The 15,040-nt window shown below is 38.5% G+C and overlaps 4 protein-coding genes across 4 annotated transcripts; all 4 read left to right on the forward strand.

Moving 5' to 3' along the window:
* The first annotated feature begins 968 nt into the window (after window positions 1-968).
* On the forward strand, window positions 969-2,983 carry LOC131961651 (zinc finger protein OZF-like). Its single transcript, XM_059326488.1, has 3 exons — window positions 969-1,218; window positions 1,396-1,461; window positions 1,800-2,983. Exons 1-3 carry the CDS (start codon window positions 1,050-1,052, stop codon window positions 2,744-2,746), a joined length of 1,182 nt encoding a protein of 393 aa, XP_059182471.1. The 5' UTR covers window positions 969-1,049; the 3' UTR covers window positions 2,747-2,983.
* Window positions 2,984-4,215: 1,232 nt separating this feature from the next.
* Window positions 4,216-6,535, forward strand: LOC131961654 (gastrula zinc finger protein XlCGF57.1-like). Its single transcript, XM_059326491.1, has 3 exons — window positions 4,216-4,764; window positions 4,960-5,025; window positions 5,362-6,535. The coding sequence occupies exon 3, from the start codon at window positions 5,631-5,633 to the stop codon at window positions 6,354-6,356; it is 726 nt and encodes a 241-aa protein (XP_059182474.1). The 5' UTR covers window positions 4,216-4,764; window positions 4,960-5,025; window positions 5,362-5,630; the 3' UTR covers window positions 6,357-6,535.
* A 1,437-nt stretch (window positions 6,536-7,972) lies between these two features.
* On the forward strand, window positions 7,973-9,927 carry LOC131961653 (gastrula zinc finger protein XlCGF8.2DB-like). Its single transcript, XM_059326490.1, has 3 exons — window positions 7,973-8,304; window positions 8,500-8,565; window positions 8,901-9,927. The coding sequence occupies exons 1-3, from the start codon at window positions 8,136-8,138 to the stop codon at window positions 9,740-9,742; spliced, it is 1,077 nt and encodes a 358-aa protein (XP_059182473.1). The 5' UTR covers window positions 7,973-8,135; the 3' UTR covers window positions 9,743-9,927.
* A 1,365-nt stretch (window positions 9,928-11,292) lies between these two features.
* LOC131961652 (gastrula zinc finger protein XlCGF8.2DB-like) lies at window positions 11,293-13,321 on the forward strand. Its single transcript, XM_059326489.1, has 3 exons — window positions 11,293-11,634; window positions 11,830-11,895; window positions 12,232-13,321. The coding sequence occupies exons 1-3, from the start codon at window positions 11,466-11,468 to the stop codon at window positions 13,140-13,142; spliced, it is 1,146 nt and encodes a 381-aa protein (XP_059182472.1). The 5' UTR covers window positions 11,293-11,465; the 3' UTR covers window positions 13,143-13,321.
* The last annotated feature ends 1,719 nt before the right edge of the window (window positions 13,322-15,040 follow it).

The following is a 15,040-nucleotide window of genomic DNA, read 5'->3' on the forward strand; positions in this document are numbered from 1 at the left end:
ATGTTTTCATGCCAGAGCAATATTCCCCCAGCTAGGTGACTGTAAAGTATTTATGATGTTTTGATGCAGTGAAGTAAACTGGGTTACTCAGTAACACCGTCAAAAAATAAATTCAGTTGAATATGCATGAACAGATAAAAGTGCTGTCATGCATCTGAGACACACTCTCATATCCAGTAGATATATATATCAGTATATATTTCAGGTCCTTGTATTTCTATTTTCTGCTACTTTGAGAAGGAAATGTTTAACTACATTACATTTATCTGACATATTTAGCTAATTTGCACATTTAGTAAAAAAGTACATAGTATCAGCATCAAAATGTTATTAAAGTATAAAAAATAAAAGTACTTGTTATGCAGAATGGACTACAATGGCATATTAGGTGGCAAATTTTCGAGGCAAATCTTTTAATTTAGTAAATCTGCTACTTTTTTCTCATAGATTTGCCACTTTCAATCTCATAAATCTGCCATTTTTTTTTCATAGATTTGCCATTTTAATCTCATAAATCTGTTACTTTTTTCTCTTGCTACTTTAATCTTATAAATCTGATACTTTTTTTTCATATTTGGCCCTAATGCGCCGTTGTAGTGGACCCACTCAGATTGTTTTATATATTATAAAATATATTATTGGATTATTATAATTGTTGAAGCATTTATGTGAGCAGCATTTTACTCTTGTCAAGGTAGGGCTCATTTTAATTATACTAGTCTAATTGCTTTAGCCTGATTTCATCATGTTTTTCATGTTAAATCTGGATCTGCAAAATAACTTAAAAATATTAGCTAAATGTAGTGAGGTAAAAAGTAGAATATTTGCCTTTAAATTAAAGTGGAGTAGAAGTATAAAGTAACATAAAATACTAATTATAAAAAAAAATCCTTGCTAACTGAAAATGGAATGTCCAGGTTGTAACCTAGCAACAGCATCATTTACTGTTAGAAGCTGTTTTCTCCCAAATTTTCATTGCTGACCCAATAAGTTAACTTATAAGTCCCATTTTTTCTGGAGAAAAGGCTTCTGCTGTTGTTTTTAGCTTCATGTCAAAAGCAGAAATGCTGAGGCTGCTGGTGAAACAGCGGCTGGACGCGGCAGCTGAAGACATTACTGCCCTGTTTGAGAAAATAGCAGATATCAAGGAGGACCCATCTGGTTTAAAGGAACTACTGGATGAAGTTATCAACCCTGGTGCTCAATTACAAAGATCAGGTTTGTACATTTTCCTTGTTATTTCCTCTCTTTAGAATAATTTGATGGATTTTAGTCACAACGAGCTGCAGTTTCAGCTAATGTCACTGTATCAGTTTACACGTTTTTCTTCATACTACTGTTTTAAACATCTATATCTTCTTATTCTCCTGAAAAATGTTTTTTCACATTTCTCAGCTAATCTGCAGATCAAAACAGAAGCTGATGGAGAAAACTGTGACCAGACCGGAGCAGCTCAGTCAGGTTTTAACATTTTAACTGTTGTTTATAATCATTTTATAGCATTCAGTCAGAATCTGAGTCAGTTTCTTACAGTTTAGTCCATCCATTTAGCCAGTTTTAGTTAATGAGAGTCTAAGACTGAATCTGCTTCTAGCCATGTATGTTTTTAAAACTGTTGTTTACATATAAAAAGTCTACAAACAACAATGAAATGTTTTAATAATAGAATTAGAATTATGAATAAAAGGGCATTTCCATTCAAATTAACTTAACAGAACAAGCTGTTTTATTTCATTCAGTAATGACACAAGTGATATCAGCGTTAGTATGTAATATCTGCATGTGTGTGTGTGTTCCAGTGTTGAGCCCTAGTCTGGACCAGGGGAACCCTGACAGCCGAAACATTAAAGAGGAACCAGAGGAACTCTGGACCCGTCAGGAGGAAGAGCCTCCAGCCAGCAGCTCCACTCAACACGTGGAAACAGAAGCTGATGGAGAGGACTGTGCAGGATCAGATGGAACCAGGACAGCGAACCCATATATTAATCTATCAGCAGCAGCAGCTAGCACAAGAGAGAAACCATTTGGATGCAGCGTTTGTGAGAAAAGATTTTCCCGCAAGACGAGTCTGCAGGAGCACATGAGAGTCCATACTGGGGAGAAACTGTTTGCTTGCAGCGTTTGTGAGAAAAGATTTCCCCGCACGAGCAACCTTCAGATGCACATGAGAGTCCATACTGGGGAGAAACCGTTTGCTTGCAGCGTTTGTGAGAAAAGATTTAGCCGCAAGCAGAAAATGCAGGAGCACATGATGGTCCATACAGGGGAGAAACCATTTGGTTGCAGCGTTTGTGAGAAAAGATTTAGCCGCAAGCAGAAAATGCAGGAGCACATGATAGTCCATACAGGGGAGAAACCATTTGGTTGCAGCGTTTGTGAGAAAAGATTTAGCCGAAAGCAGAGTCTGCAGGAGCACATGATAGTACATACAGGGGAGAAACCATTTGGTTGCAGCGTTTGTGAGAAAAGGTTTAACCGCAAGTGGAATCTGCAGGTGCACATGAGAGTCCATACTGGGGAGAAACCGTTTGCTTGCAGCGTTTGTGAGAAAAGATTTAGCCAAAAGGCGAGTCTGCAGGAGCACATGATAGTCCATACTGGGGAGAAACCGTTTGCTTGCAGCATTTGTGAGAAAAGATTTAGCCACAAGCAGCGTCTGCAGGTGCACATGAGAGTCCATACTGGGGAGAAACCGTTTGCTTGCAGCATTTGTGAGAAAAGATTAACCCGCAAGAGCAACCTATAGATGCACATGAGATTCCATACTGGGGAGAAACCATTTAGTTGAAGAGTTGTGAAAAATATTTAGTCACAGGTGCAGTATGCAAGGAACAAACCACTTGGCAACAGGGTTTCACACCTATAGCTTACAGAAGTTGTAAACTTAAAGTATTTGTGACAAAAAAATCGACAAGGCAAACTTTTCTTTAAATGTGCACTTTTTAAAGGTATAATATGTAACTCTTCTGCAATAAAATGTATAAAAATCACAATCTGTTATATATTTTGTTGAGTTGTATACATGCACTATCCAAGATGTTTCTTCCCATTTTTAAACCAGAGAAATTTGTAATTTAAATGAAGTTAACAAAAAGTTTCATTAGGTCACCAGTCAACTGCTTCATCTGCCAGAAGCTGTTTATCCAGCTGAAGCTCCAACTGGCCCAATTTTAAATACATCTTGTTGCACCCTCTTCTTCTGAAATGTTACAATGTTTTCAGATTGGAAAATCAGCACCACCTACTATTATCTTGATGAGCAACCCATCAATCATTACATAACAGTGGTGGATGGAAACGTGCACTCACTTGCATTTTCTATTGGCGACTTTGCAAAACATTTGGATAGAAACCTGGCTGTAGGGATTTCTACAGTCATGGGAAAAAATATTAGACCATGGTTTTCTTCATTTCTTGTTCATTTTAATGCATGGTACAAACAAAGGTACATTTGTTTGGACAAATATAATCATAACAACAAAAATAGCTCATAAGAGTTTAATTTAAGAGCTGATATCTAGCCATTTTCTATGGTTTTCTCGATAATAATCAAAATCATTATCAAGAAAACCATGGAAAATGTCTAGATATCAGCTCTTAAATTAAACTCTTACAAGCTATTTTTTTTTTATTGTTTTCATTATAGTTGTCCAAACAAATGTACCTTTAGTTGTACCAGGCATTAAAATGAACAAGAAATAGTAGAAGAAAACAATGGTGGTCTTATAACTTTTTCCATGACTGTATATGTCATCAAATCTAAAAAATTTAAAAAAGCCCCTCCCTCCGAGCCCCATGCCTACTTTCAGGCAGCTGGGCTCAGACTTTAGGGTGCAGCTCCACAGAGTATATTCACAGTGTGGTATTAGTACCCGTACGTAACTAAAGGATCTGAATACTTCCTCCACCACCTCTGATATCTATCTGGTTTAATTTGGCTCATGAAATGACGAACATCGCGTCACTCCTGCTTCTTAATTTTCAGCACGTCCACCACGGAAAACACATGGCCTGATTTGAGGCACGACACGTTCCAATCAGCAGCGGACCTTTTGCTCAGAACATTTTTAAAATATTACCCCCCTCCCCCGAGTCCTTATTTATTTATTTATTTATTTATTTTCATACCTGGCCCTAATACGCCGTTGTAATGGACCAACTCAGATTGTTTTATATATTCTAAAATATATCATTGGATTATAATTGTTGAAGCATTTATGTGAGCAGCATTTTACTCTTGTCAAAGTAGGGCTCATTTTAACTATACTAGTTTAATCGCTTTAATTTCATCATGTTTTTCATGTTAAATCTGGATCTGAAAAATTACTTAAAAATATCAGCTAAATGTAGTGAGGTAAAAAGTAGAATATTTGCCTTTAAATTAAAGTGGAGTAGAAGTATAAAGTTACATAAGATACTAATTTAAAAAAAAATACTTGCTAACTGAAAATGGAATGTCCAGGTTGTAACCTAGCAACAGCATCAGTGATTGTTAGAAACTGTTTTCTCACAACTTTTCAATGCTGATTGAATAAGTTAACTTATAAGTCACATTTTTTTCTGGAGAAAAGGCTTCTGCTGTTGTTTTTAACTTCATGTCAAAAACAGAAATGCTGAGGCTGCTGGTGAAACAGCGGCTGGACGCGGCAGCTGAAGAAATAACTGCCCTGTTTGAGAAAATAGCAGATATCAAGGAGGACCCATCTGGTTTAAAGGAACTACTGGATGAAGTTATCAACCCTGGTGCTCAATTACAAAGATCAGGTTTGTACATTTTCCTTGTTATTTCCACTCTTTAGATTCATTTTATGGATTTTAGTCACAACTCAGCTGCAGTTTCAGGTAATGTCACTGTATCAGTTTACATGCATTTCTTCATACTACTGTTTTAAGCGTCTATATATCTTATTATTCTCCTGAAAATGGGTCTAAAGTAATATGTTTTCTCGCATTTCTCAGCTAATCTACAGATCAAAACAGAAGCTGATGATGAAAACTTTGACCAGACCGGAGCAGCTCAGTCAGGTTTTTAACATTTTAACTGTTGTTTATAACCATTTTATAGCATTCAGTCAGAATCTGAGTCAGTTTCTTACAGTTTAGTCCATCCATTTAGCCAGTTTTACTTCATGAGAGTCTAAGACTGAATCTGCTGTCATGCACATTTAAAAAAATGCTGTTTACATATAAAAAGTCTACAAACAACAATCAAATGATTTAATCATAGAATTAGAATTATGAATAGAATGGACATTTCCATTCAAATCAACTTAACACAAAAAGCTGTTTTATTACATTCAGTAATGACACAAGTGATATCGGTGTTAGTATGTAATATCTGCATGTGTGTGTGTGTTCCAGTGTTGAGCCCTTGTCTGGACCAGGGGAACCCTGAAAGCCCAAACATTAAAGAGGAACCAGAGGAACTCTGGACCCGTCAGGAGGAAGAGCCTCCAGCCAGCAGCTCCACTCAACACGTGGAAACAGAAGCTGACGGAGAGGACTGTGCAGGATAGGACGGAGCCAGGACAGCGAACCCATATATTAATCTATCAGCAGCAGCAGCTAGCACAAGAGAGAAACCATTTGGATGCAGAGTTTGTGAGAAAATATTTACCTGCAAAAGCAACATGCAGGTGCACATGAGAGTCCATACTGGGGAGAAACCGTTTGCTTGCAGCGTTTGTGAGAAAAGATTTAGCCACAAGCTGAGTCTGCAGGCGCACATGGTAGTCCATACTGGGGAGGGACCACATGGTTGCAGCGTTTGTGAGAAAAGATTTAGCCACAAGCATCATCTGCAGGTGCACATGAGAGTCCATACTGGGGAGAAACCATTTGGTTGCAGCGTTTGTGAGAAAAGATTTAGCCACAAGCCGAGTCTGCAGGTGCACATGAGAGTCCATACTGGGGAGAAACCATTTGGTTGCAGCGTTTGTGAGAAAAGATTTAGCCACAAGCATCATCTGCAGGTGCACATGAGAGTCCATACTGGGGAGAAACCATTTGGTTGCAGCGTTTGTGAGAAAAGATTTACCCACAAGAGCAACCTACGGGTGCACATGAGAGTCCATACTGGGGAGAAACCATTTGGTTGCAGCGTTTGTGAGAAAAGATTTAGCCACAAGCCGAGTCTGCAGGACCACATGGTAGTCCATACTGGGGAGAAGCCATTTGGTTGCAGCGTTTGTGAGAAAAGATTTAGCCACAAGCATCATCTGCAGGTGCACATGAGAGTCCATACTGGGGAGAAGCCATTTGGTTGCAGCGTTTGTGAGAAAAGATTTACCCGCAAGTGCAACCTACAGGTGCACATGAGATTCCATACTGGGGAGAAACCATTTAGTTGCATTTAGTCACAGGTGCAGTATACAAGGAACAAACCACTTGGCAAAAGGGTTTCACACCTATAGCTTACAGATGTTGTAAACTTAAAGTATTTGTGACAAAAAAACTCGACAAGGCAAACTTTTCTTTAAATGTGCACTTTTTTTGAAAGGTATAATATGTAACTCTTCTGCAATAAAATGTCTAAAAATAACGATCTGTTATATATTTTGTTGAGTTGTATACATGCACTATCCAAGATGTTTCTTCCCATTTTTAAACCAGAGAAATTTGTAATTTAAATGAAGTTAACAAAAAGTTTCATTAGGTCACCAGTCAACTGCTTCATCTGCCAGAAGCTGTTTATCCAGCTGAAGCTCCAACTGGCCCAATTTTAAATACATCTTGTTGCACCCTCTTCTTCTGAAATGTTACAATGTTTTCAGATTGGAAAATCAGCACCACCTACTATTATCTTGATGAGCAACCCATCAATCATTACATAACAGTGGTGGATGGAAACGTGCACTCACTTGCATTTTCTATTGGCGACTTTGCAAAACATTTAGATAGAAACCTGGCTGTAGGGATTTCTACAGTCATGGGAAAAAATATTAGACCATGGTTTTCTTCATTTCTTGGTCATTTTATTGCATGGTACAAACAAAGGTACATTTGTTTGGACAAATATAATCATAACAACAAAAATAGCTCATAAGAGTTTAATTTAAGAGCTGATATCTAGCCATTTTCTATGGTTTTCTCGATAATAATCAAAATCATTATCAAGAAAACCATGGAAAATGTCTAGATATCAGCTCTTAAATTAAACTCTTATAAGCTATTTTTTTTTATTGTTTTCATTAAAGTTGTCCAAACAAATGTACCTTTAGTTGTACCAGGCATTAAAATGAACAAGAAATAGTAGAAGAAAACAATGGTGGTCTAAAAACTTTTTCCATGACTGTATATGTCATCAAATCTAAAAAATGTAAAAAAAGCCCCTCCCTCTGAGCCCCATGCCTACTTTCAGGCAGCTGGGCTCAGACTTTAGGGTGCAGCTCCACAGAGTATATTCACAGTGTGGTATTAGTGCCCGTACGTAACTAAAGGATCTGAATACTTCCTCCACCACCTCTGATATCTATCTGGTTTAATTTGGCTCATGAAATGACGAACATCGCGTCACTCCTGCTTCTTAATTTTCAGCACGTCCACCACGGAAAACACATGGCCTGATTTGAGGCACGACACGTTCCAATCAGCAGCGGACCTTTTGCTCAGAACATTTTCAAAATATTACCCCCCTCCCCCGAGTCCTTATTTATTTATTTATTTATTTTCATACCTGGCCCTAATACTCCGTTGTAATGAGGCCACTCAGATTGTTTTATATATTCTAAAATATATCATTGGGTTATAATTGTTGAAGCATTTATGTGAGCAGCATTTAACACTTGTCAAAGTAGGGCTCATACTAGTTTAATTGCTTTAATTTCATCATGTTTTTCATGTTAAATCTGGATCTGAAAAATTACTTAAAAATATCAGCTAAATGTAGTGAGGTAAAAAGTAGAATATTTGCCTTTAAATTAAAGTGGAGTAGAGGTATAAAGTTACATAAGATACTAATTTTTTTAAAAAAATCCTTGCTAACTGAAAATGGAATGTCCAGGTTGTAACCTAGCAACAGCATCAGTGATTGTTAGAAACTGTTTTCTCACAACTTTTCAATGCTGATTGAATAAGTTAACTTATAAGTCACATTTTTTTCTGGAGAAAAGGCTTCTGCTGTTGTTTTTAACTTCATGTCAAAAGCAGAAATGCTGAGGCTGCTGGTGAAACAGCGGCTGGACACGGCAGCTGAAGAAATAACTGCCCTGTTTGAGAAAATAGCAGATATCAAGGAGGACCCATCTGGTTTAAAGGAACTACTGGATGAAGTTATCAACCCTGGTGCTCAATTACAAAGATCAGGTTTGTACATTTTCCTTGTTATTTCCACTCTTTAGATTCATTTTATGGATTTTAGTCACAACTCAGCTGCAGTTTCAGGTAATGTCAGTGTATCAGTTTACATATTTTTCTTCATACTACTGTTTTAAGTGTCTATATATCTTATTATTCTCCTGAAAATGGGTCTAAAGTAATATGTTTTCTCGCATTTCTCAGCTAATCTACAGATCAAAACAGAAGCTGATGATGAAAACTGTGACCAGACCGGAGCATCTCAGTCAGGTTTTTAACATTTTAACTGTTGTTTATAACCATTTTATAGCATTCAGTCAGAATCTGAGTCAGTTTCTTACAGTTTAGTCCATCCATTTAGCCAGTTTTAGTTAATGAGAGTCTAAGACTGAACCTGCTTCTAGTCATGCACATTTAAAAAAAATGCTGTTTATATATAAAAAGTCTACAAACAACAATCAAATGTTTATTCATAGAATTAGAATTATGAATAGAAGGGACATTTCCATTCAAATCAACTTAACACAAAAAGCTGTTTTATTTCATTCAGTAATGACACAAGTGATATCAGTGTTAGTATGAATATCTGTGTGTGTGTGTTCCAGTATTGAGCCCTAGTCTGGACCAGGGGAACCCTGACAGCCGAAACATTAAAGAGGAACCAGAGGAACTCTGGACCCGTCAGGAGGAAGCGCCTCCAGCCAGCAGCTCCACTCAACACGTGGAAACAAAAGCTGACGTAGAGGACTGTGCAGGATCAGATGGAGCCAGGACAGCGAACCCATATATTAATCTATCAGCAGCAGCAGCTAGCACAAGAGAGAAACCATTTGGATACAGCGTTTGTGAGAAAATATTTACCCGCAAAAGCAACCTGCAGGTGCACATGAGAGTCCATACTGGGGAGAAACCGTTTGCTTGCAGCGTTTGTGAGAAAAGATTTAGCCAAAAGGCGAGTCTGCAGGAGCACATGATAGTCCATACTGGGGAGGGACCACATGGTTGCAGCTTTTGTGGGAAAAGATTTAGCCACAAGCATCATCTGCAGGTGCACATGAGAGTCCATACTGGGGAGAAACCGTTTGCTTGCAGCGTTTGTGAGAAAAGATTTACCCTCAAGAACAACCTAAAGGTGCACATGAGAGTCCATACTGGGGAGAAACCATTTGGTTGCGGCGTTTGTGAGAAAAGATTTAGCCACAAGCTGAGTCTGAAGGTGCACATGGTAGTCCATACTGGGGAGAAGCCATTTGGTTGCAGCGTTTGTGAAAAAAGATTTACCCGCAAGAGCAACCTACAGGTGCACATGAGATTCCATACTGGGGAGAAGCCATTTGGTTGCAGCGTTTGTGAGAAAAGATTTACCCGCAAGAGCAACCTCCAGATGCATATGAGATTCCATACTGGGGAGAAACCATTTAGTTGCAGAGTTGTGAAAAATATTTAGTCACAGGTGCAGTATGCAAGGAACAAACCACTTGGCAAAAGGGTTTCACACCTATAGCTTACAGATGTTGTAAACTTAAAGTATTTCTGACAAAAAAACTTGACAAGGCAAACTTTTCTTTAAATGTGCACTTTTTTTGAAAGGTATAATATGTAACTCTTCTGCAATAAAATGTCTAAAAATAACGATCTGTTATATATTTTGTTGAGTTGTATACATGCACTATCCAAGATGTTTCTTCCCATTTTTAAACCAGAGAAAATTGTAATTTAAATCAAGTTAACAAAAAGTTTCATTAGGTCACCAGTCAACTGCTTCATCAGCCAGAAGCTGTTAATCCAGCTTAAGCTCCAACTGGCCCAATTTTAAATACATCTTGTTGCACACTCTTCTTCTGAAATGTTACAATGTTTTCAGACTGGAAAATCAGCACCACCTACTATTATCTTGATGAGCAACCCATCAATCATTATATAACAGTGGTGGATGGAAACTTGCGCTCACTTGCATTTTCTATTGACGACTTTGCAAAACATTTGGATAGAAACTTATTAGACCATGGTTTCCTTCAATTTCTTGTTCATTTTAATGCATGGTACAACCAAAGGTACATTTGTTTGGACAAATATAATCATAACAACAAAAATAGCTCATAAAAGTTTAATTTAAGAGCTGATATCTAGACCTTTTCCATGGTTTTCTTGATAATAATCAAAATCATTATCAAGAAAACCATGGAAAATGGCTAGATATCAGCTTAAATTAAACTCTTATCAGTTATTTTTTATTGTTTTCATTATATTTGTCCAAACAAATGTACCTTTAGTTGTACCAGGCATTAAAATGAACAAGAAATTGATGAAAACAAGGGTGCTCTAATAATTTTTTCCACAACTGTAAAGCCCCTCCCTGCCTCCCTCTGAGCCCCATGCCTACTTTCAGGCAGCTGGGCTCAGACTTTAGGGTGCAGCTCCACAGAGTATATTCACAGTGTGGTATTAGTGCCCGTACGTAACTAAAGGATCTGAATACTTCCTCCACCACCTCTGATATCTATCTGGTTTAATTTAGCTCAGGAAATGACGATCATCCCATCGCTCCTGCTTCTTAATTTTCAGCACGTCCACCACGGAAAACACATGGCCTGATTTGAGGCACGACACGTTCCAATCAGCAGCGGACCTTTTGCTCAGAACATTTTCAAAATATTACCCCCCTCCCCCGAGTCCTTATTTATTTATTTATTTTCATACCTGGCCCTAATACGCCGTTGTAATGGACCCACTCAGATTGTTTTATATATTCTAAAATATATCATTGGATTATAATTGTTGAAGCATTTATGTGAGCAGCATTTTACTCTTGTCAAAGTAGGGCTCATTTTAACTATACTAGTTTAATCGCTTTAATTTTTATCATGTTTTTCATGTTAAATCTGGATCTGAAAAATTACTTAAAAATATCAGCTAAATGTAGTGAGGTAAAAAGTAGAATATTTGCCTTTAAATTAAAGTGGAGTAGAAGTATAAAGTTACATAAGATACTAATTTAAAAAAAAAAATTCTTGCTAACTGAAAATGGAATGTCCAGGTTGTAACCTAGCAACAGCATCAGTGATTGTTAGAAACTGTTTTCTCACAACTTTTCAATGCTGATTGAATAAGTTAACTTATAAGTCACATTTTTTTCTGGAGAAAAGGCTTCTGCTGTTGTTTTTAGCTTCATGTCAAAAACAGAAATGCTGAGGCTGCTGGTGAAACAGCGGCTGGACGCGGCAGCTGAAGACATAACTGCCCTGTTTGTGAAAATAGCAGATATCAAGGAGGACCCATCTGGTTTAAAGGAACTACTGGATGAAGTTATCAACCCTGGTGCTCAATTACAAAGATCAGGTTTGTACATTTTCCTTGTTATTTCCACTCTTTACATTCATTTTATGGATTTTAGTCACAACTCAGCTGCAGTTTCAGGTAATGTCACTGTATCAGTTTACATGTTTTTCTTCATACTACTGTTTTAAGCGTCTATATATCTTATTATTCTCCTGAAAATGGGTCTAAAGTAATATGTTTTCTCGCATTTCTCAGCTAATCTACAGATCAAAACAGAAGCTGATGGAGAAAACTGTGACCAGACCGGAGCATCTCAGTCAGGTTTTTAACATTTTAACTGTTGTTTATAACCATTTTATAGCATTCAGTCAGAATCTGAGTCAGTTTCTTACAGTTTAGTCCATTCATTTAGCCAGTTTTAGTTAATGAGAGTCTTAGACTGAATCTGCTTCTAGCCATGCACATTTAAAAAAAAAGCTGTTTATATATAAAAAGTCTACAAACAACAATCAAATGTTTATTCATAGAATTAGAATTATGAATAGAAGGGACATTTCCATTCAAATCAACTTAACACAAAAAGCTGTTTTATTTCATTCAGTAATGACACAAGTGATATCAGTGTTAGTATGTAATATCTGCATGTGTGTGTTCCAGTGTTGAGCCCTAGTCTGGACCAGGGGAACCCTGACAGCCGAAACATTAAAGAGGAACCAGAGGAACTCTGGACCCGTCAGGAGGAAGCGCCTCCAGCCAGCAGCTCCACTCAACACGTGGAAACAGAAGCTGACGGAGAGGACTGTGCAGGATCAGATGGAGCCAGGACAGCGAACCCATATATTAATCTATCAGCAGCAGCAGCTAGCACAAGGGAGAAACCATTTGGATGCAGTGTTTGTGAGAAAATATTTACCCGCAAAAGCAACCTGCAGGTGCACATGAGAGTCCATACTGGGGAGAAACCGTTTGCTTGCAGCGTTTGTGAGAAAAGATTTAGCCAAAAGGCGAGTCTGCAGGAGCACATGATAGTCCATACTGGGGAGGGACTACATGGTTGCAGCGTTTGTGAGAAAAAATTTAGCCACAAGCATCATCTGAAGGTGCACATGAGAGTCCATACTGGGGAGAAACCGTTTGCTTGCAGCGTTTGTGAGAAAAGATTTAGCCAAAAGGCGAGTCTGCAGGAGCACATGATAGTCCATACTGGGGAGGGACCACATGGTTGCAGCGTTTGTGAGAAAAGATTTAGCCACAAGCATCATCTGCAGGTGCACATGAGAGTCCATACTGGGGAGAAACCGTTTGGTTGCAGGGTTTGTGAGAAAAGATTTAGCTACAAGCCGAGTCTGCAGGCGCACATGGTAGTCCATACTGGGGAGAAGCCATTTGGTTGCAGCGTTTGTGAGAAAAGATTTACCTACAAGAGAAACCTACAGGTGCACATGAGAGTCCATACTGGGGAGAAACCATTTGGTTGCAGCGTTTGTGAGAAAAGATTTAGCCACAAGCCGAGTCTGCAGGTGCACATGGTAGTCCATACTGGGGAGAAGCCATTTAGTTGCATTTAGTCACAGGTGCAGTATACAAGGAACAAACCACTTGGCAAAAGGGTTTCACACCTATAGCTTACAGAAGTTGTAAACTTAAAGTATTTGTGACAAAAAAACTCGACAAGGCAAACTTTTCTTTAAATGTGGACTTTTTTTGAAAGGTATAATATGTAACTCTTCTGCAATAAAATGTCTAAAAATAACGATCTGTTATATATTTTGTTGAGTTGTATACATGCACTATCCAATATGTTTCTTCCCATTTTTAAACCAGAGAAAATTGTAATTTAAATCAAGTTAACAAAAAGTTTCATTAGGTCACCAGTCAACTGCTTCATCTGCCAGAAGCTGTTTATCCAGCTTAAGCTCCAACTGGCCCAATTTTAAATACATCTTGTTGCACCCTCTTCTTCTGAAATGTTACAATGTTTTCAGACTGGAAATCAGCACCACCTACTATTATCTTGATGAGCAACCCATCAATCATTATATAACAGTGGTGGATGGAAACGTGCGCGTTTTTGCAAAACATTTTGATAGAAACTTATTAGACCATGGTTTTCTTCAATTTCTTGTTCATTTTAATGCATGGTACAACCAAAGGTACATTTGTTTGGACAAATATAATCATAACAACAAAAATAGCTCATAAAAGTTTAATTCAAGAGCTGATATCTAGACCTTTTCCATGGTTTTCTTGATAATAATCAAAATCATTATCAAGAAAACCATGGAAAATGGCTAGATATCAGCTTAAATTAAACTCTTATCAGTTATTTTTTTTATTGTTTTCATTATATTTGTCCAAACAAATATACCTTTAGTTGTACCAGGCATTAAAATGAACATGAAATTGAAGAAAACAAGGGTGCCCTCATAATTTTTTCCACGACTGTAAAACCCCTCCCTGTCTCCCTCTGAGCCCCATGCCTACTTTCAGGCAGCTGGGCTCAGACTTTAGGGTGCAGCTCCACAGAGTATATTCACAGTGTGGTATTAGTACCCGTACGTAACTAAAGGATCTGAATACTTCCTCCACCACCTCTGATATCTATCTGGTTTAATTTAGCTCAGGAAATGACGATCATCCCGTCGCTCCTGCTTCTCAATTTTCAGCACGTCCACCACGGAAAACACATGGCCTGATTTGAGGCACGACACGTTCCAATCAGCAGCGGACCTTTTGCTCGGAACATTTTCTCACTGTGGCCTTTGCCACGAGCGGGGCAGATGGCCAAAAAGCTCCTGAACCGCTTCCAGTGTTTTCCGGCTTCCAGCTTTCTCTTGACGGGCCACATCTGGTGCAGAAAAACAAGTGAGGAGGAGCTGAGATGTTGTTTGTGGATGCTGCTAACTGCACAATAGAATTCATGAGCGTGCACCAAAGTTCGAGTGGTAACCAAGAGCTCATCGGGGGACGGTAAAAGAAGAAAAACAGGACTGTAATTTGAATGGCTGTACCAGCTCCCATGTGTTTGTCTCATTTTCTTCACAGAGGATGCCCGCGAGGTAACGGTGGGGTATAAACAACAGATGGTACTCTTTATCAACGGCGAGCACTCAGCTCCTTCACTCAGCCCTCGTGCTATTCTTTGAACTTAAGTATTGTTTGCTTCTAACCAGCTTCCTTCCTCCCTGAGCTCCAGGACCTGAAGTGCGTACACACAGTCATTTCCCATCCCCTCCCTCCTGCTTCACCCCTGGAAATCCCTCTCTGACGCCGACAATACCCTGATTCCCTCGTGCAATTACACTTCAAGGACTTAATCACACCGGTTGACACTTGACGCCTTTTCTACCCCTGGATTCTTCTGGTTTTTACCTTTGCGATTGACTCCCCGGCTGCTACTTAATTACTGATTTAATAGACATGGTTTTTCGTTCTCCCTCCTCGTCTGTCTCTCTCTGAAACCCAT

Source organism: Centropristis striata, chromosome 23, assembly GCF_030273125.1.
Source record: "Centropristis striata isolate RG_2023a ecotype Rhode Island chromosome 23, C.striata_1.0, whole genome shotgun sequence".
Taxonomy (NCBI): Eukaryota; Metazoa; Chordata; class Actinopteri; order Perciformes; family Serranidae; genus Centropristis; species Centropristis striata.

Bases quoted from the DNA above. Each gene is read 5' to 3' on its own strand.
- LOC131961651 (XM_059326488.1), top strand. From the start codon at position 1,050: ATGTCAAAAGCAGAAATGCTGAGGCTGCTGGTGAAACAGCGGCTGGAC. The intron at 1,219-1,395 runs GTTTGTACATTT...CACATTTCTCAG, and splicing joins TGCTCAATTACAAAGATCAG to CTAATCTGCAGATCAAAACA. The intron at 1,462-1,799 runs GTTTTAACATTT...TGTGTGTTCCAG, and splicing joins GACCGGAGCAGCTCAGTCAG to TGTTGAGCCCTAGTCTGGAC.
- LOC131961652 (XM_059326489.1), top strand. From the start codon at position 11,466: ATGTCAAAAACAGAAATGCTGAGGCTGCTGGTGAAACAGCGGCTGGAC. The intron at 11,635-11,829 runs GTTTGTACATTT...CGCATTTCTCAG, and splicing joins TGCTCAATTACAAAGATCAG to CTAATCTACAGATCAAAACA. The intron at 11,896-12,231 runs GTTTTTAACATT...TGTGTGTTCCAG, and splicing joins GACCGGAGCATCTCAGTCAG to TGTTGAGCCCTAGTCTGGAC.
- LOC131961654 (XM_059326491.1), top strand. From the start codon at position 5,631: ATGCAGGTGCACATGAGAGTCCATACTGGGGAGAAACCGTTTGCTTGC.
- LOC131961653 (XM_059326490.1), top strand. From the start codon at position 8,136: ATGTCAAAAGCAGAAATGCTGAGGCTGCTGGTGAAACAGCGGCTGGAC. The intron at 8,305-8,499 runs GTTTGTACATTT...CGCATTTCTCAG, and splicing joins TGCTCAATTACAAAGATCAG to CTAATCTACAGATCAAAACA. The intron at 8,566-8,900 runs GTTTTTAACATT...TGTGTGTTCCAG, and splicing joins GACCGGAGCATCTCAGTCAG to TATTGAGCCCTAGTCTGGAC.